Raw genomic sequence first — 24,400 nt, 5'->3', positions numbered from 1 at the left:
ATAAATAACTTCTTTGGATAATTACTCTTATATAACCTCTCTGGTTAGTCGCACATTGCTTGTTCCCAAAATCTAGGTCGATAATATCATGAGCACTTCAAAAATAAAAAAAATCTAGATCGATAATGATACAAATTAAATTTTGGATGTAAACACATTGTACTATAATACTGGTAAAAAAAGAGAGACATGTAACTTCTTGTCAATTTGAATGCTTGACTCTTTGCAAGAAAATAACAATATAAAAATAATGTTTGATAGTGTTTTAGTATACATAAAATCATTAAAAAAAGAGTAGTTTGAGGTGTTCCCTGTAATTAACGCCAAAATCCTTGCCTTAATTCGTGTTTCCCCTGCTATAAAAGCCGCACCGGGGATTCCACACCTCGGCCTCTTTGATTCCCCCGCCAAAAGCCACCAAAATCCAAAACCCCGTAAAAAAAAAAAAAAAATCCAAGAAAATGCGAGCCATTCACCACCACTGCCATCTCCCGCTCCCGACTCCCCCGCCGGCGACCAAACTCCCCCCCTCCGCCTTCACCTCCACCGCCGCCGCCGTCACTCACCGGAAAGCCCCTTCCGCCTCGTCCTCCTCCGCCGCCTCCCCCACGGCCATCGATCTCCAGTCGGCGGACTCCCAGGCCGCGGCCTTCTGGGACTACCAGTTCCTCTTCGCCTCCCAGAGGTCGGAGTCGGCCGAGCCGGTCCCCCTCCGGCTGGTAGCCGGCTCGGTCCCGGCCGACTTCCCCGCCGGGACGTACTACCTGGCCGGCCCGGGCCTCTTCGCCGACGACCACGGCTCCACCGTCCACCCGCTGGACGGCCACGGCTACCTCCGCGCCTTCTCGTTCGCCGGCGACGGAGGCACCGTCCGGTACTCGGCGCGATTCGTTGAGACGCAGGCGCAGAGGGAGGAACGCGAGGAGGGGACGGGGCGGTGGCGGTTCACGCACCGGGGGCCCTTCTCGGTGCTGCGGGGCGGGAAGCGGGTGGGCAACGTGAAGGTGATGAAGAACGTGGCGAATACCAGCGTCTTCAGGTGGGGCGGTAGGCTGATGTGCTTGTGGGAGGGCGGGGATCCCTACGAGATCGACCCACGGTCGCTGGAAACGGTGGGCCCCGTCGACCTCGTCGGACGGGAGCGGCATGATGGTGACCGGACGGCGAAGGATCGGTGGTGGGAGCTGGCGGGTGCCCGGGACGTGGCCGGCCTCGCGGTCGACGTCGCGGCCCACTTCCTGAAGCCCGTCCTCCACGGTGAGTGTAGTTCTGTGATAGTCTCAGCGGACATATTCGGCATCACGAAAGTGAGAGAAGCTAACCGCCATGGTTTCGGGTGAATTATCAGCAGCAGCCGAGCAGTACATATTATTTGATTTTAAAAAACTAAACTTCTATTTCGTATAAATTAATGATATGTTCTTCTTTTCCATAGAGGATTCATCCACCATTTCACGTCTTTGATTACGTCTAGGATGGTTTAGAATAGGAATATTGATACGGGGCTCATTTCTCTTGCCAAAGATTTTTCCCCGCTCCGCTGGTGTTCGATACGTCAACAGGTCGGCATTGGTGAATGCAATCTCTCAATTATAGATTAAAAATATCAACTACTTGAGAAAATATTTATAAAGTTTGGACATGAACGTCCATTTCAGTGACTGTTTATTGCTATGAAAATGTTTGCAAATTGTCAGTACATCTTTCTAAATAGATTTAGATATCAATCTAAAAGAATACAATTTATAAATAGAAGATAAAAACTATGATTTATTGCTATGAACTAGTTTTTTAAGAGAAGAAAACTGTAATTTCCATTACGATAGGAAAAGCAACCATCATTGCTTCTGGTGGGAAAAAGAAAACAACCATGATTGCTAAATTTCCAAGGCAAAAAGCCTTCATGTTTAGAACATAAACAAAAAAGGTTATGCATATATATACACACACACACTCTTACAAATATCTAAAATTACATGCATTTCCTAACAAATCTATATTTATATATATATCCTTATAGATTATTTCTTCCTGCAGATACACCTTTATAAATATCTGAATTATATATATCCTTACAAATTTATTATTTGCACATATGCCTCTATATTTTTTTTTTATATACCTTTACACAATAATGATAGAGGAGCAAAAAAAAAAAATTTATAAGAGTATACACGTAATATATAGTAAATTTATGAGATATGCACATAATTTTAGATGTTGATAAGAATATTTATGCAAATTTGTGAGGATATACATATAATTTTATATTTTTACAAGGTATACAAATTAAAAAACCCAACAATAAAGAGTTACTCTTCCATGAGGTTTTTGTCTTGGAAAAAAATAAATGAGATTCTTACATGAGATTAGTCAATGATTAATTTTAGACTGATTGATAACATGGGTTTTGAGGGCACAGGAGTGTTTAATATGCCACCAAAGAGGATGCTGGCCCATTACAAGATCGACCCGACAAGGAACAGGCTTTTGTTGCTGTCTTGCAATGCCGAAGACATGCTCCTCCCTCGCTCCAACTTCACTTTCTACGGTACGTATATATATTTCCACCACCTTTCTGTACTTTCTTGCCAACTATTATTACCACCCTCAACAGCCAAAAGAAACATTAAAACAAGCGTCACGGCCGGCACTTTGGGTAGGATACCTTAGCTTTCATCATCACAGACGGCCTTGCAAAAGCCTAAAAATATAATTTGCAGTTGTATTAGTAAGTGGCCAGCTTGGCTTTTATCTTCATGTTTTTTTTTTTTTGTAGTAAACATACCTATGAATTATAGTCGCTATGTAATCTAGGTGACATCATGTAATGCTGTTAGATATCAATTACAGTGATTACTATTAAATTAGCACCACACACCGTGTATACAAAAGTTTTAAAATATATTTATAATCATATCTTTATCTGTAAATATATAAACATGCATGATAATTGAACTTCAACCTCCTCATCTCCTGCCACCATAGGTAATAAGGGAAATTTAACTCCAGCCCCATGATAAATCTCTTCCTGTTGATTTTGATGGCTTTCTTATTTATATTAGGTTCTTAACATAAAAATGGATAGCTATGGGAGGACTGATTGTTAGAAGCTGTCAACTAGAGGACTGCAGTTTCTGTTTCCCAAGATAATAACAAAATCATAATAGCACAAAAGAATAATATAAAAATTAAGTTGTTAAATTTTGGCTAGGCAAGTAGTTATCGTTTACAGTGATAAAGCATCCCATTTGAGGCCATGGCCCTAATAGATGTTAATCCCATGCTTCGTTATATAGTCCATATTAGTATAATTTTAGGGATCATGTAACAACTTGCATCGCGTATAATATTTTTCTTTATTAGCGTGATTCCGTATCAACCTATATTATTTTTTTTTACTAGCCTGCTCTTGTTAGAGTGATTTTAGAGATCATACAACAACTTATATCAATTACTAATATTTTTCATTATTAGTATGATCCTATATCCGCGTATATTATTTTTTTATATAAAATCTGTACACAAGTATATATAACCTCTGAGACGTGTCGAATATGATGGAAAAGAGATATAAATATTTTTTATTTTATTTTTCTCTTCTTCTGCAAATATTTTAATGGTCTATTTTCGTTTGATACTGATATTTTAATTCTGATATATTTTGTACTTCATGGATGTAGAGTTTGACTGCAATTTTGAGCTGAAGCAGAAGAAGGAGTTCGTAATCTCGGACCACATGATGATCCACGATTGGGTTTTCACTGATAACCACTATGTTCTGCTTGGCAACCGTATCAAGCTCGATGTACCTGGTATCTCTCTAAAATAACATGTCATCTGGTACAGCATTAGGTAAACTTCTATGAGTTTGCTCTAGTTAGAAAAGTCCCTTTATAATGATCTCTAGTTAGTAAACATATGAATTTGATCATGGAATATATTTGAGTAATGAGGAACCATTTTTATAAGTCAAGAGCTTTCTTGATGAACAAAATAAAGTAAAAGCAACAACATGACACGGGACATAAGGGTGCAGTCCACTAGAAGAAAACACCTCCGAATCCTAATAACTCTGATCTGAATTATGACATAAACGTGTTGCTTATAGGGACCGAAAATGAATCCGAACCTCCCAAATTTTGGAATAAACTGAGTTTTAATTTTTCTTTTCGGCTAGATCTAAGAGTCAGCTAATTTTTTTGATCATTTAAAAAAGTTGCTAGAAGTTGTTACTACTTACTAGTTACTTTAGATTTGTAAAGCAACCTGGGCTTGAGTAGCTATCATGAGGCCACATATTGACGTTATAGTGTATGCTATTCATCACAACCTAAAACCTCATCCAAAAAGGCTAGTCAGAAAATATTATTTAGTTTTTTTGATTTTATATAAGTACTCAAGATCTACCTAGCAAATAACCGATATGGGACTAAACACATACGTTCACGGTCCTCATATTTCATCATCTTAAAACCTTTTCAACTAATGAAGCAGAATTGTTATGGATTTATACATTTGAAATCCAGGATCACTGCTCGCATTATCAGGCATATGTCCAATGATAACAGCGCTCTCTGTGAACCCAAGCCAGCAATCAACACCAGTTTATCTGCTACCGCGATTCTCTGAGAGTGCGAAAGGTGGCCGTGATTGGAGGGTGCCCATCGAAGCCCCATCGCAACTATGGTCATTGCACGTCGGCAACGCCTTCGAGGAAAGAGACGAAGTCGGCAACTTAAATATCCAATTGCAGGCTTCAGTTTGCTCCTACCGGTGGTTCAACTTCCAGAAGATGTTTGGTAATTTACTTGTCTCTGTTCTATTTTAAGAACAAAACCTATACATGAAGTAGAAATCACCTAGATGCAAATAAACCACACTTACCTATGTGAAGATCATTCTACAAAAAAAAAAAAGGCGTTCCTTGGCTGACACTTTTGGCTTCATACACGTAGATCTAGTACGTTATAAAGAACATCACCCTCTAACTATTTAGTCTCAAGAGTGTCGATGAAACTTTGGCATTTGGATCAAATGGACAACTTTTGGTTAACATCAAGTCAGTTCACAACGCCTGTAGGGTATAACTGGCGCACAGGGAGGCTGGATCCTTCTTTCATGAACATGGTTGCAGGCAAGGAGGCATTGCTACCCCACCTGGTTCAGGTAAACAGTCTCTGTTCTGCTTCAAGATTTAACAACGTTTGAGAACTAATACCAAATAACAACAGGGGAGTTTCACAAATCATTCAGTTGCTTCTTTGCTAAGTGAAGATTTAAGCTGGACGTCGAGCATAAAGAGCAAACTAAAAATAGTGATTTGTAATCACGGATGGATATTTCACCATGTTGATATTTCAGCAACATTATAAGACTTCAAAATCCATATATTTAAGATTAAAAAAAAGAAAACCTTTTGCCATTTGTGGACTTACGAGCATAAACAGAACATTATTTGATAATTCCTCAAAATATGCATTAAAAAAGTCATGAAAATATTGTGGAATATGTGGACTATCAAATAGTTAAATAATTCATCTGTTTAGATTTGTAAAGAAGTATTTACCATACCGGAATTCATGAAAGAATTTCAAAATCGCTCTTATGGAACGCATGCTTGAAACTATAGCGTAAGTTGAACGGTTTATGTTCTCATGGCAATGTCCTTCTTTCCCAACTGACCCATGAATTCATACATTTCTTAGGTTTCAATTGAGCTGGACAGGAGAGGAGCATGTAGCCGGTGCATCGTGAGCGATGCCTCCAAACAATGGAGCAGGCCAACAGATTTCCCAGTGATCAATCCGGCCTTAGCCGGCCGGAGAAACAAGTACGTTTATGCAGGCACGGCTTCCGGCTCCCGCCGATTCCTGCCGCATTTCCCGTTTGACAGCGTTGTGAAGATCAACTGTTCAGATGGATCGGCGACTTCATGGTCGGCTGGGAGCAGGGAGTTCATTGGAGAGCCTATATTTGTTCCCAGAGGCACCAAGGAGGATGATGGCTATATTCTTGTAGTAGAGGTCAGAGAATAAGTACGGATGATATGTTTATCTCATTTGGTCATTCTGGGGTGTTTTTTCTCTTCATTTTGAGTGTTTTTATTTTTCTTTTCACTCAACAGTATGCAGTTGCAAAGCAGAGATGTTACCTTGGGGTACTGAATGCACAAAGAATAGGGGAAGCTGATGCATTTGTAGCTAAGCTTGAAGTGCCAAAAAATTTGACGTTTCCTATCGGCTTCCATGGATTTTGGGCCGACAGACGACAGGAACAATAAGCTGCACCGTGAAGAAGAAAATGTGATCGTTTCACCCTCATCCAAACAATTTTTCTTTTCTTTTTTTTTTTGTGTGTGTACAATCTTAAGGTGCATTTCACAGTATCCATTTCCTCGACGAACGCAAATCAATCTGTATCTTCATTAAGAAATATGGTTACAACTTTAGCAGTCTTTTACTCTCGTTTTCGAACCCTCTACAAAAGAAAGAGATGACTTGTATCTCTTTTTTCTCTCTCTTTTTCTTTCCCTTTTTGCTGAGAAAGATGCCGTATATCAATCACTCACATATTCTTCTGAATATATTAGATTGAATATAGAGAATTGTGACAGAGAGAGCATTTACAACCATTCAGAATTGGACAATAATGGAATCTGTCTGCACTAGCACTATAACATCATATTGGACAGTATGCATGGTTATCTTCAGGCAGTGAAGTTACAGGCCAAACAATAATCCTTTGGATTCCCTCCTATATTACAACAGCAGCACTTAATCAGAAATATTAGCTTCAAATGGACTCTCCTGCATGCGTGGCAATGGCTTAGAAGTTACCATGCTCTACCTCAGCCGGTAACTGATATCTAAGATATTAAAAAAAAAAAACCTTTGTTCGAGTGTGCCAACTTCTTCCAAAGTGCATGTAACAATCCAGAACCTCATCCAAAATAGCTAGCCAGAAGGTATTATAATTGGGTTCCTTGATCCTGTATAAATATCCAAAATCTACCCAGCGAATAACCGATGTGGGACTAAACACACGCCCGCACGGATCCTCACATACCTCCCCGTTCAAGCTCTGACTTTCTCATCAGGCTAAGGGTTCAAATCCATTCAAATATAATCACAAACACTACGATCGGCCCATGGTCAGCCTTCATGAACCCGGCTGTAGTATCTCCTAGTCCATATAGGCTATGGGCCGAGTTCGCTCTGATACCATTTGTCACAACTCAGGATCTCCTCCGAAATGGCTAGCCGGAAGGTATTATTTGGGTTCCTTGATCCTGTATAAATACCCAAGATTTACCCAGCCAATAACCGATGTGGGACTAAACACACGCCTGCACAGGTCCTCACAGTGCATCACATATGTAAAAATCTAACTAAAATTATTCTAAAAGAATACATCATTTAAAACTCAAAACACAGCCCTATGTGCATCTTTCCTTTTTAGCAATTAATTTGCACATTAAATCTGAAATGTAGCTACCAACTTGAAAGAAAAAGCGGGACACAGTTGCCAAAAATTCTTCAACAGTTGCAATAACATAGTTCAAAACTTAACAAACACCCTGATATAGGAAGTCATTTGTGCCTGCCGAACTTCTCTTAGATTTGTAATGGCACTTGGACAACATCCAAATAACTCACACTCAAGATCCAGCTGCGAGAAGTTATACTATACATGCGAGAGGGCAGTGCACAGTACTGGTGGCAAATGCTCATCAAGCTTTTTGGATAGGAATCAAAACAACGATGATAAAGACCGTAGCAGAAAGCATAAAGGAAGATCCTATTGCATCATCGGAAAGATCTATGTTCTCATCCTTCTCTTGTGAGTGAAAGAGGTCACTTACCAGCTTCGTGATCTTGTCAATAAATTACACTATTTTAGACTTGGTGCTATCCAAGATCCATCTCAGGATTACAGTGGCGACATTAGGGTGTTCACCTGAACTCCGTGTTTCGTAGTTTCCAACTATGTCATAATATCAATGAGGAAAACAAATAACTTGGAAAAGAAATGGAAGCAAAAGACTGTCCAAAAGTTTATACAAATATGTCCATGGAATTATAGTCTGAAAATTTTAACTCCATGGTTATTGTAATTAAGTAGTTCGAGTTCATCTATATTTGAAGTGTTGAAGCAGTTTAGCGCTTCAAGACTGCTAAGAGCATTTGCAAGAGAAGACGTAACTAATAAGCTTGGAGGTTATGCTATAGTTGATAATAAAACCACTTGAAGTTCAACATTCAAATGATCAAATTCTGCTAAAAAGCTAGCATTCTATATCGAGGCTTGCAATTTATGAAATAACTTCATCAGACCAAATATACTGCATGAAGAAAGAACAAATTGGGGAAAGGTTGGCAAAATTTTCACAGAAAGAAATAAGATTCAGCCATAAAAAATCAAAAAGTAGCGACAGCATAACAACACTGGTTGGTGGCAAGGCAACTTCCACTTTCATTTGACCCTGCAAAGAATTTGGTTACAGAATTGGATGGAATTTGGTCAAAAAGGCCAGAAGCTGCTGCTAATCGTTGTCGTCTGCCATTTCTGGCAAGACTAGAACATACCGACAGTTTTGCAGTAAAAGTGAACAAGCATGTAATGTCTCCCAAAAGATTTCAGATGAAGTAGGCTTGGATTGATGGATAGACTCTGAAGAGACGCAGAGACACACAGAGAGAGAGAGAGAGAGAGAGAGAGAGAGTCAGAGAGATTTTGCTAGTGGCACTCTCTAGGCATATTGACTTCAAAAATCTCAAGTAGAACAGGGGCTACATCCAACATCATAGTGGGTCCCTGGTGCAGATGATCGAAGAAATCCCCTTAGAATTCTTGAAAGATTTGTAAAGTGATATTAGGTTCGTCCCCAGCTGGACACAGGATGGAGCACACTATTGCTTTTGTCATTGGACAGGTGATCAAGAGTGCACTCACCAGTGGATGAATCCTAGGTGTTGGTCGATTTGTCAGCTATGGAAGTCACTTTAAGGAACATGCAGGTTCTCATCTGATGGACCATAAATTCTTGCAAGATGCTATTTTAGATGGAGAGTTGCCAGTCAAACAAACTTTACAAAGTGGCCAAGTCTCCCATGTATATCAAATAAAATGAAACAATTCTTTTTTGGTAACAAAAAGGGAAAAAATAAATTTGTTGGAATTTGATTCCAGTCAATCATCAAAGGGAAAACTAAGATGAGTCCAAAAAAAAGAACCTATTTGGTATCCAAAATATGCAAGGACTCTATAGGTATGTATTTACTATCACATCAGTTATACATTTGGGGAGGTCTTTAAATATGATCAAATAACATTTTCTGACTAGCTTTTATAGGTGAGTCCATCTTAAATACTTATATATAAAACCAAGAAATCCAAATAATATCTTTCAACTATAGCCTTTCTGGATGAAGCCCTAAATTATTACAAGTTGACCGACCATTAATCTTGAATTTTTAATCTATTTAATAAATGGATGAGGTTCGAGTTGACAAATGTTTCATCGGACTTAAATTTGTCCCGCTAATTATCTGACCTGACTTGACCTAATCATATTGCCACCTCTAAATGCAATGAAACCTACGGTCGAGGCTTGCAAGGATGATGGATGGAGTACATTTGTCATCAGTGGGCCTAAAACGGCCCAACTTCTAGCCCAGCAAAGACAACTATCGTTGCCATAGAATGGCATGAACGGCCTTTTATTAATAGTGCGCGTCCGAGTAACTGTCGCACGAGATCTAAAGCAAGAACGTCACCATGATCCAGTGTTCGGGCGACAAACAAACGGTTCAGATTTCACCAAGGTAATTTGACGGTTCTGATTTCTTGTTTGGAAGACCTCTCTTGTGCTTTATAAGCTCGTCTCCTCCTGCGAAGAGCCGCCCCCGCCCCGACAAAAACCCTAACCCCAGGACGCCTCGGAGAGCTTCTTTGGAGCCATGGGTGAGCTTCCTTTCCTCAATAGATAGACCGGTTCTTCGCCGATTCCAGTGCATTTTGAAGTAGGGTTTCATATTTCTCATTTGATCTCCTGAAATCATTGCGCATTTCTTCATTATAGCTGATCCATATCCAGGGTCGGATTGATTCTTCTTTAGATTTATCCTTTTTCTCTTTGTGTAAGTTGTTTGTTGGGATTCCAGGGGCTTACAAGTACGTGTCGGAGCTATGGAGGAAGAAGCAGTCGGACGTTATGCGGTTCCTGCAAAGGGTGAGGTGCTGGGAGTACCGCCAGCTCCCCGCCATCGTCCGCGTCACCAGGCCGACGCGCCCCGACAAGGCCCGACGCCTTGGCTACAAGGCCAAGCAGGTATGTTGGCCGTTAGATTTCAATGCGTTTGTGCTGCCCTTGTTGGATTTCTCCTATACTTCAGATCTGTGCTCCCTGCAGATTGGGTCTCCGTTTGGATTCATTGGATTAGTTATTATTTTCTTATCTTATCTTTTATCTTTCAATCTGAAAATTTTCACTTAGGTTGAGACAATGGATTTCACTTTTGAATTATCCCTCCTTTTTCCTTTTTACTTTTCCTTTTTTTTTCCCCCAAAGGAAGGGTATGCTGGATTGTATGGCTGTCTTGCATGATGTATTGGTTGATAAGAGGAATGTATTCTTAACCTGTTAGAAATGCTTATGACTCTTTATCGTTGTTTGTGGGTCTGTTGTTCCTGCTGAAAGGAATAGATTGAAAGCATGAGATAGTATCTTATTTCTACTTGTTATCTAATGTCTACTTGTTGTTTGAAAAGAATGTGTTCTTATATCATCATATTCCCATCAGAAAATAGCATTTATTAAATGCACATGAAAATGATGCTTCTCTTTGATGGAACAATTTAAATTACCGGTCATGGTGATTGAATCGAAGAGTGTAGTGAGGAAAGAGAAAAGAGATATGAAGAAAAGATTTATTAGGTGACAGTGAAATAGACATGTTGGGAGACATTGATAATCCACTTAAATATCATTTATCATGCTGCTCAGTATATTAATCGAAGCCAAGATTATGATATATTGATTTTACAATTATGTTGTGATGGTAGTTTTTACTTTCATTTGTAAAATATTGGTGCGATGCTTTTTGGTCACAGGTAATTTTAGAATACTGTAATATTTGTTTGCTTTTGCTGTCATTTCCCTCCCTTTTTTGTCAGTAGTCCTTGTTGCTATGTAATGGAAAATTTCTTGCAACAACAAAATTAAAATGCATAGAAACTCCTGTCCATAAAAAATCCAAGAGCAAAATTTGTTGACTCACTCATCACATGTTTCCATAAGAGACCTATTATATAGTTAATTTTGGTTGAAAACAGTCCGCATGAGTGCTATTCAATTCAAATCAAGGTTCGCTCTACCGGTATTTGATTCTGTACTGGAGCCACACTGCGGTATGCCTGGTGTACCGACATCGGTACCGGACCGGCACGATACGGTATGCTTGGTACCATCCAGTACGGTACGGTACAACATACTATGATTCAAATTGAATTTTGGGGCACTTTTTTCGTTAGATTTAGTTCTAGAATTTTGGTAAAGAGTGATTCTGTTTTCTAATTTGGTCAAATTTGAAAATAATGCGACCGTTGAAGAAATGAACCAGTTGATAGGAAGCATGATTATATTAGAAAACTTGACATAGTTAATAGCCGGTTCACTGTTAAGTTGTAAAAGAAACGGAAAATTACATAACAAAGTTGAACATTCAACAAGTTTGGCCATGTTTTGAATTCACTTGACCTTTGTTCATATACAAGAATGAGTCTATTGTATCTTTTTCTGTCCCATCAAAACTACATATTCATCATTTGTTTGTCTTTATTATCCAAATAGATTAAATGCTCAATGTACCCAAGCTTCGCCATCTTGGTACCGGACTCCGTACCGGCCACACTAGACAGTGTCGGTATAGTATGGTACAAAATTTTTTTTGATGTATCGAGTGTCAGTATGCCACCCGTACCGAATACCAGTATCGAATTGGTACGGTACGTTCCGTACCGCCCGGTTCGGGCCAGTACGGCATATCATGTTATGTACCCTTCTTTGTTTTTTTTGTCACTTGAAAAGAGGTGTTTTGATTGGATTAGCTCTGGTTCCTCCTTTCCACAAAAATGGCACTACCTCATGACATGCTTGGTTGACATTGATGGTGCCCTTGTGGCATATTGGACCTACCTCCTCCTCGATGGTGACCATTGGGAGTGCCTGTGATGCCATGGTAAGGAATCACTTTGGTGGAACATTGGAACAGGAAGCACCTTGGTTGATGACCTAGTCGTCCTTTTGCATCTCAATCCTAACGAAGTTAGAGGTGCGAATAGTGTGCTTGACGGAATGGTCAATTTTGAACTAGAGGTGCGGAGGAAGGCGGGCAATGTAGGTAGCTATGCATTTGAGGGCGTGTTTTTTTGCAGTAGATGGTGGCAGTGACCTCATCAAGGAGGAGGTGGTGGCGACGCATGGCAAGGTAAGCACAGGTTGTGGCAAGGACATGGAACCACTAGCCGTCATCGAGGGTATTGTTAGTGACATCGATGGTGAGGCTGGTGGCGACTTGGACAGGCCACAGAGGCATTAGCAACGTTTAGCAATTGGGCCACAGGGATGGTGCCATTGACAAAGAGAGGAATCATATGTGGAAGGCAAGGGATTGAGATCCTTGTGGGAGGGGCATGTGATATTCTGTTTTTTGGGACAACTGAAGTATCATTCATTGCGTGAGCATAATTTTGTGAAATGCTATCGTGAAATAGAGGGGTGAAATCATCTATGGAACCATATAGATGCAGATGAAAATGGCCCATGGAAGATGCCACTCCTTTATTGGTTCCAAATGAGTGGTATAATTTTTACTACTTAAACAGGATACAATAGATTTGTACTGCCTTGTGCCAAGAACGTGGGTGGGAGAGTATGACATGGGAAGACATGAGTCTTAATGTTTTGTGCTCATGTGGCAGCTTTGGATAGCACCAAGCATCCATCAGTTTAAATTGCATGTCAGCGAAGTCAAACAAGTTAAAATATATAAGTCAGAAGTTGTAGACATAATTTCTTAAAAAAGTAGTAGACATATAGAGAGAGACAAGAAGTGGACTTGATTTTAAGACTTATGATTCTGGTTTTGATGTCTTGTTGTTTGGTCCAAACATGAATGGATGTGTGGCACTAAGGCTAGGTGATGTCAAAAGGGAGTTTATCAAGTATTGCTCTTATACTGCACCCTAGGCAGGTACTTGCATCTATGCCCCATTGCATGTTCCGAATCATGTCCCAAATAATGTGTCAGGTCATGATAACTCCAAAGTGTACATCATCTCCCACCCATCCTCATACATTGATTACATGGCATGGTACTAAAAATCATACAACTAAATTTAGCTGGTAAAATATTTATATGCAGGATGCGCGTATATCGGCTTACATGCTGGATATGTGATAGGTGTATGAAAAAAATGATGACACATTCTGAAATGAAAGAAACAGCATATGGCATGCCCCCTCCTTGCTTGATTTGCAATCCTCGCACCCTCCACCTTTGATCCTTTCTGTTGGTCGATGGTACGACTCCTGTACCCTGCCTAGTCAACTGCTGGTGCCTTTGTGGCTTGTTTGGATGGCCACTGCTGTCCCCTTCGAAGTCGTTGATGGCACCCTCGGTACGGGCAAGTGATTCCTCGCACTCGGTATGTTGTGTACCACCACTGCCTTGCCCTCCCTCTCGCCAAGGCTGCCGCTATCATAGGTCGTGAAGTCCACAACCTTGGATGCATGACCACCTGTGTTGTTCGCCTCTTTCACTTCCCTCCACCCCCCGAGTTTGATGCCATCCATGCAAGTGCATCATTTACACCTCCCCCAGCTTTGTCAGTATCTAGATGCACAAGGTTGAATAAGTCATTGACCAAGGGTGTTTCCTCCAATGTGCCACAAAATGATTTCTCAACATGGGGTGGTGGCCGCTCCTGATGATCATTGTCAGGAAGGTTTAGATTTCGGCAGGCCACGAAGGTGCTAGCAGCATCAACTAGACCAGGCACGAGGGTGATGTTTTTGGCACATGTAGAGAGGAACCAGAGCCAGTTTCTGTCAAAACACCCCTCTTTTGAAGTGGCATTGGAAAAAAGAAGGTAAAATAGGTATTTAACCTATTCAGGGAGTAAAGACAAATGAATGGTGCATTTGTAGTTTTGATGGGTCAAAAAAGGTGCAATGGGCTTTTCTCATATGCGGTGAACAAATATGAAAACAAATTCAAAAAGTGGCTAAATTCGTGGAGGGTCCAACTTTGTAGAATTTTAATGTAATTTTCTCTAAAAGAAACTTTGGGCAGCTTCTATGTATCCAGTTGCATCGGAGATTAAATAAATGTATACAATGTTATTTTTTCGTCTTTTCCAGGTAATAGAGTCTTTGGACCAAGACTTTGCTTTTAGGAATGTAAAACTGATCACGTAATTTGAGGATTTTATTTCCAGTTATCTTCTACTCAACTGCATCTGGTGAGAGTTGGTTGGTGTGTATATCTGGTTCAATATTAAGAGATTGATGGAGTTTGGGCTTACCTTGAAAAGGTAAATTTTTATGAACTATCAATTGCTTCTCTTGAAATAAGAGATTGAAGTTTCATGCAATTGTTTGATTTCTGTGGTTATCTTTCCAAATTATATTTATGTAATGCAGCTTAATGTCAAAATAGATTAAGATAAGCTATAGCCATGACTATTTTGCATGTAGAGGTTAATAGTTGAAAATCAAGCATGCTAGGTTATGTGTCAATTACTTTGCTGGGTGAATGCTTTATAGATGTCCTTGGTAATAGTGTACAAGCAGACTCCAGTTTTGTTTTTCAAATATAAGGTAAAACCAGTGAAGGAACTGAGTACAAAGTAAAACAAATCGGTTCCCTTAGACTGCGTATATCTTGTTTCCTGTGATAGCAGTTTCCTATTTCAGACCTCTGCCTTTTTCTTCTTGCTCCAGTTATGCTACTTCTACCCCCTTTTTTCTTTGTACAAAATATCTGGCAGATGGCTGCATTTTAAGCTCTTATTGTTTTTTGGTTTAATTGCTTCATTCCTGTACATGCAGGGTTATGTGATTTATCGTGTTCGTGTTAGACGTGGTGGCAGGAAGAGACCTGTTCCTAAGGGTATTGTTTATGGGAAGCCCAAGAATCAGGGTATCACCCAACTGAAGTTCCAAAGAAACAAGAGGTCAGTTGCTGAGGAGAGAGCTGGTCGGAAGTTGGGAGGTCTGAGAGTGCTCAACTCTTACTGGATCAATGAGGTTTGATGGCTTATTTCTGGTGCAAGATTTACTGCTGGGAGCATAAATATTACCTTTTATTTTTTATGCATTCCAATGTCTCGCGCTACTCTCATGCATTTACATCATTTTATCTTTATTTCCTGTAGGATTCAACATACAAATACTTTGAGGTTATCCTTGTTGATGCGGCTCACAATACAATTCGCAATGATCCAAGGATCAACTGGATCTGCAAGGGTGTCCACAAACATCGTGAGCTTCGTGGACTGACTTCAGCTGGCAAGAAATACCGTGGCCTCCGTGGCAAAGGTCACCTGCATCACAAGGCCAGGCCATCGCGCAGGGCAACCTGGAAGAGGAACCAGACACTGTCTCTTCGCCGATATCGTTGAGCTTGTTTATTTAGCTGGTGTTTTCTGGATTTAATTTCAGTTGAACTCAATCCTGTCATTTTTGGTGTGTTTGTTTTAGCTGTTGCTCGACTCTTGAAATGTGCTCAAGTCTTGAAGTTCAGCAGTTTATGGGCTTTTTTGTGGTACATTTATTTATCTCATTCCATGTTTGGTAGTGCATTTATGCTAGATTAATATATTGCATCTAGTCTTGTGGTGACTTTGCTTTCAAGTTAGTTCCATTGCCTTTAGGAACCGGCTTGTGTCTGTTGATCTAAACTTTAGATAAATTCTGGAACATTGGTGAAGACTGAGAGTTTGTACTTGTGGTTCTAAACCATCTTAGACTGGCGGCACTCTGTTGGAAATGACCAGTGATTCTATCTTCATTTCCAATTCTTCTCAGTCTCTCCACGAAGAAACGCTAGGGATTCCAATCTGGCTTAGAAATGAGTTAGCATGTTTGGTATTATTTAAAAAAAATGCTTTTGCTCTGTTTAGTAATATATATATATATATATATTGTTACAAGAAGTCAAAAGAAAATATTTTTTAGAAGTTGTAATATCTAGTTTCTAGTTTCTTCTCTGTTATATGGTAGAAGCTATGTCTAACGTCGAGCATCACGGGCCTGATGTTAAATAGTCTTTATGCAATGTTAACAGCATTTAGGTTTTGTAAGGAAATCAGGTCGGAGCTGTTATATTTTTCGATGCATTTTATTTGTGATTGGAATTACAATTGAAATGACATTTGGTTGGGTTTTGAAGGATTGGAAATTTTTATTTTTCTTGGAATAGGAATGAGACTTCTTTCAAGGCTAAAATAAAAGCCATCCATTTCATTTCTATTTCAAAGCCCAACACCTTCTAACTAAACATATTTTAAACTGTCTCGCCAATTGAGGAACGAGCATTTCAATTCAACATCAAACATAATAGAAATAAATTTCATCGACATGTGAGTGCTTCAGTTAGCAGCATAGGCCTGATTGATTGTACAGAGCCACAACAGAATCTTGATGCCAGGTCTTCCATACAACGTCAACACCATTTGAACTGTATTTCCAATGGCCTAACGTACATTCCAATTCAACTCGACAAAATTATGGTCAATAGTTTATCATTGCCGTAATCCAATCTGACTCGAATCAAACTCTTTCTAAGTTCTAAATTTTGAAGGCAGGTATATTCGGGCCGGTGTGATGACTTACCTTTGGGGGATTGGATTGGTTAGAGTTGGTTGATCATGAGGTTTGGTTTGGTTTGGCTTGGCCCTTGACCTGATTGCGTGCCCAAGATAAACATCTAGAGCTGGGTCCCACATGCATGAATGAGTCATAAATTTCATGGTGGAAATTATTTATGGTGGATGGACCGCTTAGAAAAGAACAAATTTTTAGCAGTATAATAATACTCGTGCCATTAGTGCTGATGCCTACAACATTGGTGCAAGTAGTACATGCTAAAAAAATAATGTTTTGGATCAAACTAGCACATCTAACCCGACGACAACCATTCCATGCATTGCTCTTGCTACACCAAGAGCATTGAGTACCGCTGCTTTGTTGAACACTAGCAACATAGTTCAGAGTCTCCCACCTCTTAGACTTCCCAATCTTTCTCTGCTCTGTCCAACTAGTAATGCTGTATTTTGTTAGATTTTGGACTGGGCTGTAATTGTGGTTGTTATTGGGATATTTTATTTAGTGGGCTTCAGTTTTATTGCAGGAATATTATGTTTATCAAAATTAACAAATTATATGGATATTTGATATCTTTGACTTATTATTGATTTATTATTTAATGGATTCCATGATCTTAGGTCTAAATATGTCATTGGTGGATGAATTTTGTAAAATATGGATGATATATTAATAATATATTATAGAAATATTAAAAAAAGATTTTTTTTCCTAGAAATAAATTACTTTGATGACGAAATAAATTTTATCTATAAAATAATTTAATATAAGTTGACAAAATATTAATCTCAAAGTTGACAAATATTATCTTCCTCACTAAAGAGTATTATTGATTATGAATAAATTTTCATTACTAATTTGCCACTTTGTAACAAAATTATTTTGCTGCTAATAGTTAGCCTTTAGCAACAAAGATGTATTGGTCGCATAATAATTTGCAATTTGCAATGAAAACATGTCATCTTCGATACTTGATTTTGGACAATGAAATAGTCTCATCACCAGTAGCTGCCTTTCTGTGGTTCGTCAAAAAAAAATTACTCATAGCAGAAAACGATGTATGCGACCTTTAGTGCTAACTTTTCACGACAAAAATAGATATTTGGAAACAATATTTACATATTTTTAGTAACAAAATAGTTTTGTCACAAATGTATTAGCGACAATCTTGATTTCATCACAGCATGCTGAATATTGGCATTACTATTTTGTCGTAGAAGGCGGTGCCCTCGCCTTTTTTCCCACGTTCTCTCCCTCTATTCTTCCACACCATGCCCTCTCTCTGGACTCTGGTCTCTCTCTTTTCTCGCTCTCTCCCGCTCTTTCCCTCATGCACCCTCTTTTTCCCCATTCCCTCTCATGCTCTCTTCTTCACTCTCGCTCACGCCCTCCCTCCATCAATCCCTCTCGTTCTCTCTCACTCCCCCTTGCTCCCTCTCACTCTCTTTCGCTTTCACTCTCTCTCTCTCTCTCTCTCTCTCTCTCTCTCTCTCTCTCAGCTATAGCCCTAGAGGGGCTTCCACTGCGCCACCTCCATTTTCCGCCCTATGACAGGAAATAGGATAATATTAGTGACCCATTTCCCCTTGATAGTACTTTAGAAATCTGAGATTTTTGAGATTTTTGGAAATTTTAGATATTACTTGACAACATTAATATACCGTTGAGTAGGTGCAAATGTATGTTTTTGAATTGTTAGATCTTGAAGCATCCATATGGCCTTTTTAGATTATTTGAATTTTTGACATTTGCAAGGTAAGTGATTTAACTTTTCACGGTATGATTTCTCAAAAATTTTGGTACGTTATAGTGTATATTATTTGATAAGGTAGTTTTTATGATTTTTGCATCTTTTTGATTAAATAGTCGGGCATGTTACATTTTATGTCAAAAAATAATATAAGAATTAAATATCTTTTATATTTCTAAAAATCAATTATTCTGATCATGTGACATGTTGAAAATGAATTATGAAATTTGACAGGGTAACTTGGGATAATGACTTTTGTACTTATATGTTTAGCATAACTATGATCTGATCTGACCCCACCAATGAGAATTATATGTAGATCTTATTGACTTGTAATTTGAAAAACTAGTTTCGACAGTACACCATTGATGATAAAAATAGTTGTTATTTGAGGGCCTGTTATCTGTTATCTATTATCGGATCTGTTATCCGACCTATGCCACTAGATAACGTGGACATAGCCAAAAGTTAAAATTAGGATCATTTTGTGAAAAATATGCTTTTTAAAAAAAAAAGAGATATTATTCGCAAATATTTGATAAGTATGAGATTTTTCCGAATCAATGATATGCATTTGATTTGTTATGTGTTAACATGCTTTGCCCACTCTGCAGTGATTTGTTATTTACTGGGTTGTCAAGCTCATTCTTCTTCTTCTTCTTCTTTTTTTGTTTTTAGATTCTGAACTATAATTGCTCGGGGGACTCTAGGAAACATGCTAGTTATTTTGTATGCATTTTGTAAATTTTAGTTGCTTTGGTTATCTTTATAATTTGGTCATTTTGTTAGTTTAGCTTAGATCCAGAGGTTTTTATCTGGATTACATTAATATTATCTTGAAGATTTATGACTCTGGTTATCCAGGATTATATGTTGATGAAAATGATTTGTGGAATTTGATTACATTAGTTCTTGAGGATTGAGGTTATCTTATTATTGATATTATAAACAGAACAGAATGTTATTCGATTAGCCTTGCATGTCTCTATAGTTCACCTTAAAGGTATACGGTGTCTGTTATATGGTTGGTTCAGGACGTGACATTTATACACTTCAGAAGCTTGATAAGGGTAAAACAGTCTGTAGAATTTATGTATCCATGTCCAAGGAAGGAGGGCTACATATATTGTTTATATCCGATATATACAACATCAAACAAATGCAAGTAAGCATGACAATGGCAGAATGCATTGAAAAAGTTACGAATCACATTTCCAAGGAAGTATGATTTTACCTACTGTGTATATCTAATATACATAAGGAAATGCAAATATAAGAGTGCCAAGGCACGATCTATATTCCTTTTCTCAAACTAGTCGTTGCTTGGACTCGCTTCACTCGAGAGAAAAAAGACTTCTAGGTTCCCAAGCCATGGCTCCTGCTAGTTCATGAAGGAGAACGATGGAAGGAAAAGAGGAAAAGAGTCAAAGGAAGAAGGGAAGCGAGTGAAGGAAACCAATTTGTGAAGGGTCCGACTCTTCCAGTTTGAGGTTGAACGGGAGATTCCCCAGTTCTAAATCACATCTCTCTCTCTCTCTCTCTCTCTCTCGGGTTGCAGAATTAATTCCTAGTGGGGTTCACCTGTTCCACTACACATGGATAGCAAGGCGCCACATGAGATAAGTTGATATGCCTCTATCTTTTCCAATAACTTGGGCTGGTTCTTGAGACAAAATAATAACACTGGCAAATGCATAATGAAAACAAAGATTTTGCACCATTAAGCTGCATGGCTTAACATATTAATTTCTTTTTGTGCCAGCATAACTTTAACAAATTTCTTTATAACATCCAACGTAGTTTTATTCTCCAATGGTGGGTAATGGATCCTTTTTCCTAGGCATCTCACGTCTTTTTCAGGATATATAATTCACCCATGCCTCGTAAACCACCAGACAAGAACTTTGATCTATCCAACTTAGCTATTAAAGTGTCTATCACTGGCCTACATTAGTTCGCATGGATCCCTCAGATCGAGAGATATGCAATTACCATCACATAATGAAAATAAAATTAATCTATTTTTACAGTTGGGTTATAATTAGGCACACTCTTAAGTCTACATGTTAATCTCTCTCTCTCTCTCTCTCACACACACACACACACACACACACACACAGAGACGCACAAACATAGTGATAATAAAATCTGGCTCTCTCACGGTCAGTCCGCCACTCAAAACACAATTAAACACACAAGAAAGCAAAAAAATAAATTTTTTTTTGCAAATAAGCAAGCAGATTATCAGGTTATATTCCTATGACAATTGATTAAACCACAACATAAAGTTTCGGTTAAGAATCCATTATTTAATTATTATAGGAGTGCTTGCATGGTGCCTGTTAGGAACGGAGCCATCGAAGGTCAAGCCTTTCTGGGTCATAATCCGGAGGCGGCTCAGCTGCTGTCTGGCTTGTTTCAGGAATCTTGGCGAACCTCCCTTTGATCCTTGGTCTCATTTCAGCATATGCCTTCCTTGATGCGTACCGTATTTGCTTCTCGTACCGTCTCTTCTGCCTTTTCTCTTTGTACCTCATGACCTTGGCTTGTCTCTCCATGTTGGGGTCGCCTTGGCTAGAAGCATTGGCATCGACAACCTCCTTGCTGTTTCCGCTTGAGGCATCGGTGAACATATTGCCAGAAAATGACGCCTACAAAGAAATGTTGCATTCATCAAGATGTTAAAAAGTAAATTAACAGATAGCTGCTATGCCTGCATGTCTAAAAGGAATGATAACATGAAACAGCAATCTTGCATGTTTTGTCCAATTTCTTCTCAGGAAAAAGAAAGAAACAATCTTTAATTTGTGTTTGGTTGCTATGAATGGCCTACTTGCAAGCTTTGTTACTACTGCAACTGCCCTTTCCTAGCTAGTTTTTGTTTTCATGTAATTAAATAGTATAAATGTCCATAATTGCAGTATGAGGTTGAGTTGCAGTATGTAGCTGAGAGCAGCTAGGAGTGTTCGGTTATATACTTGAGGGCAATATTGATTCCATGTGGTATTAGTAACTTGCAGCATCTTGATCAATTACTAGGTAGCAGACAATGTAGGATGGTGTCATTATCAAAAATTAGATAAGAATTTTTTTATTCATTTTTTAGGAAAAAAATGGGAGATTCATCATATTTCAAAATTTGGAAAAGATTTAGCACTTTTTGCATGAAGAATGTATAGATATACTACTGAAAATGTAGCTAGCAACTATTTAAGAGGGAAGTTCTCCAAATAGAATAGAATCGGCGTTTCAACTAAAATGCACATTATCAGTGCATTTATTTATCTGAACTCAATTTTTAAAAAAAATATTCAAAGCATAAAAAATAATTATTCCTCAATGTGTTGTATTAGGTGTTTTTTTAATAAATGCACTATATATGGGGGAAAACTTAGATGGTTGTTACTATATGTAAGAGATCAGATTCTGGTGATCGAGGACTGTAAAACAATAGGCATGATTATGGTAACTCTATGAATTGGCAAGACAATGCATTGACAGAACATCATCGATTAAAAACAATTCAAGGTAATTAACTTCTTAATCTATTCGAATTTAACTGGCTGAAATTATATCAAAATCAAGAGTAATTAAAGCAACAAGAGCAATTAATCAGGAATGGAAGGGTACTTATTTCACTTTGATTTAGTTGTTCTATATGCAACAAATAGGCTTCTTTTGACTGATAACAAAGACCACAAATTGTGCAATATGTTCTTTTCTTAATTCGTCATTCCAATATTTCTTATGGTGGAAGTGTCTGATGGTTAAATGAATGGCAGGTAAAGAGTTCAACAAATGCCTTTCCTTAATTTGCAACAAGTTGAGGACGAATGCCAAACTTACAAATTGGACTGACAAGGAGATGCAAAATTCAAGAAGCACACTAGCGATAACTCCTCATATAGTGGAAAAAGAAATTGTAACATATGGGAAAGTATAATATTGAACTAAGATATTATGATGATTTAATTATTGTTAGTAAATTATTAAAAACCCAAAAAAAAAGTCTTGCTTATTTTTCTCTCTATCTAAAATTATGGCTGTAGACAATTCATCCAAAGAGAGTGAAAGCAGAGTAGACTTTAATCATGCTAAACTACGATCGACCTCGAAACCACAAAAACTCCTACGAGATCAGGAGGATCGAACCACTCACGATGGTGGCACTTTTTGCCGCCAGCCCCATGGGCGGACCCTCCATTGATGTCTGGACGCGGTCCGGTGGGCTGGTCGTACTTAAACAAGCATCAAAGGTCAGCCCATGCCCGGGATTGCAAGCTTCACGGAAGCTGCTATCGAAGTACTTGAAAGCGGGAACGACCGGCCGCGGCCTCTCTTCCTCCCGCGGCTCGCACGCTTTCGGATCGTTAAAAAGCCAGGCGACGTTGTTGTCGTGCCCGAAGAATTGGAACTCATGGAGGGCTTCGTGCTCCCGACTTGCCTCCGGGAACATCGGGATCGCGCAGTTGAGATCGGTGCAGTGGGCGCACGCATCGCCCGTGCTGCCGCACACGCCGCATAGGCCGGACGACGACATGGCTGTGGTCATGTGGCTACGGATGGCCAGTGGAGGAGGGGAGCGCTGGTGGCTCGGATTTTTGGGGGGGGGGGGGGAGGGGAGCTAAGTGGATGTGTGGTTTGATATTCTTGGGAGAGGGAGCCAGGCCAATGAGAGACGAGGAAGAGATATAAGCCGTCACTGGTTTTCTTACGTGGACGATTCCCTGCCACCTTTATTTCTCATGTTACTGGTGTTATATTTGTTTTTCATAAATGAAACGCTTGGTGCTGAACGTTCGCGCGGATGGGATGCGTTTCTGGGAAGCTGGGCTATGCGGGCAAGGAATTCTGGTTCCCGAGCCAGACAGCGACCACCGGCATCGCCGCCACCTCAAAAGACAGGACCGGATAAAATGGGCGACGGTGCCTGCGAACTTCTGGAGAGGTACGGGGTGGGGTAGCATGTCATGTCGGATGGAGAGGCGCCTGCTGCGATGTTTGGTGTTTGGAGATTTGTAGCTAATGGGGTCAGAGTGGTTTGGGCAGCTCGATCGGGCAGGTGACCGGAACTGGAGTGGTTGATATACGTGGTGCATGGGAGTCCAGAGAATGGAGTGGGAGGTTCGTCCAGAAAGCTAACTAATATGAGGTCGGGAGGTCGATGGCAAATGGGGGCAGCTGGTTGGTAGAGTACCGCGTGCATGCATGAGCTGTGGTGGTGTTAGGGTTTCGTCATTAATTAATTCGTACTGGAGAGCTTCTTATCTGGTAATCATTTCCAGGGGTTACATGTCGATTATCCACAAGCCTACTTAATTAATAAACTGCAGTGCGAGGACAATGGGTCTGATGAGAGAGTGGGGATGGATGGATGGGGTTTGGGGAGTACTCGAATGCTTTTAGTTGGTGTTGGGCCGGACGAGTGCGAGGTCATGTGGTGGATATTTGGGAAAACAACTAGTGAACTTTTGAAGGCCTATCATTATTATCTGGCAATCTAGGCGCTGTACGTCTTTTCTCATGGGGAGAGGAGAGCGAGCTCGGTTGGATGGATTAACAGGGTACAAGTCAAAACCGAAATCATTGAAGAATTAATCTGTTTGTCGCATCTACTTTGAAAATGCCTACATCTATGATCTATTGCCAGACATGATCTTTTTATGCGTATGTTGCATGCATAATTTCGTACGTATCTGAAAATCACAAGTCAGAAAGTTTAGTGATTCAAAACCTATACGATTTTTTTTTGATATTAT

General features: G+C 39.4%; 3 protein-coding genes across 3 annotated transcripts; 2 read left to right on the top strand and 1 right to left on the bottom strand.

Moving 5' to 3' along the window:
* The first annotated feature begins 224 nt into the window (after window positions 1–224).
* On the top strand, window positions 225–6,502 carry CCD7 (carotenoid cleavage dioxygenase 7). The gene is made up of 7 exons (XM_008797931.4): window positions 225–1,257; window positions 2,423–2,551; window positions 3,684–3,815; window positions 4,530–4,802; window positions 5,084–5,169; window positions 5,709–6,026; window positions 6,128–6,502. Exons 1-7 carry the CDS (start codon window positions 462–464, stop codon window positions 6,281–6,283), a joined length of 1,890 nt encoding a protein of 629 aa, XP_008796153.4. The 5' UTR covers window positions 225–461; the 3' UTR covers window positions 6,284–6,502.
* Window positions 6,503–9,814: 3,312 nt separating this feature from the next.
* On the top strand, window positions 9,815–15,919 carry LOC103711662 (large ribosomal subunit protein eL15y). Its single transcript, XM_008797902.5, has 4 exons — window positions 9,815–9,966; window positions 10,167–10,333; window positions 15,116–15,313; window positions 15,442–15,919. Exons 1-4 carry the CDS (start codon window positions 9,963–9,965, stop codon window positions 15,685–15,687), a joined length of 615 nt encoding a protein of 204 aa, XP_008796124.1. The 5' UTR covers window positions 9,815–9,962; the 3' UTR covers window positions 15,688–15,919.
* A 4,921-nt stretch (window positions 15,920–20,840) lies between these two features.
* LOC103711661 (transcription factor GHD7-like) lies at window positions 20,841–23,298 on the bottom strand. The gene is made up of 2 exons (XM_008797901.6): window positions 22,801–23,298; window positions 20,841–21,292 (listed from the first exon to the last, which is right to left on the bottom strand). Exons 1-2 carry the CDS (start codon window positions 23,191–23,193, stop codon window positions 20,984–20,986), a joined length of 702 nt encoding a protein of 233 aa, XP_008796123.1. The 5' UTR covers window positions 23,194–23,298; the 3' UTR covers window positions 20,841–20,983.
* Between the last annotated feature and the right edge of the window lie 1,102 nt (window positions 23,299–24,400).

The sequence above is a fragment of the Phoenix dactylifera genome, chromosome 6, assembly GCF_051530095.1.
Source record: "Phoenix dactylifera cultivar Ajwa chromosome 6, Ajwa_hap1_PhDact_Kaust_v1.1, whole genome shotgun sequence".
Taxonomy (NCBI): Eukaryota; Viridiplantae; Streptophyta; class Magnoliopsida; order Arecales; family Arecaceae; genus Phoenix; species Phoenix dactylifera.
This window is presented reverse-complemented; position numbering and strand designations above follow the sequence as displayed.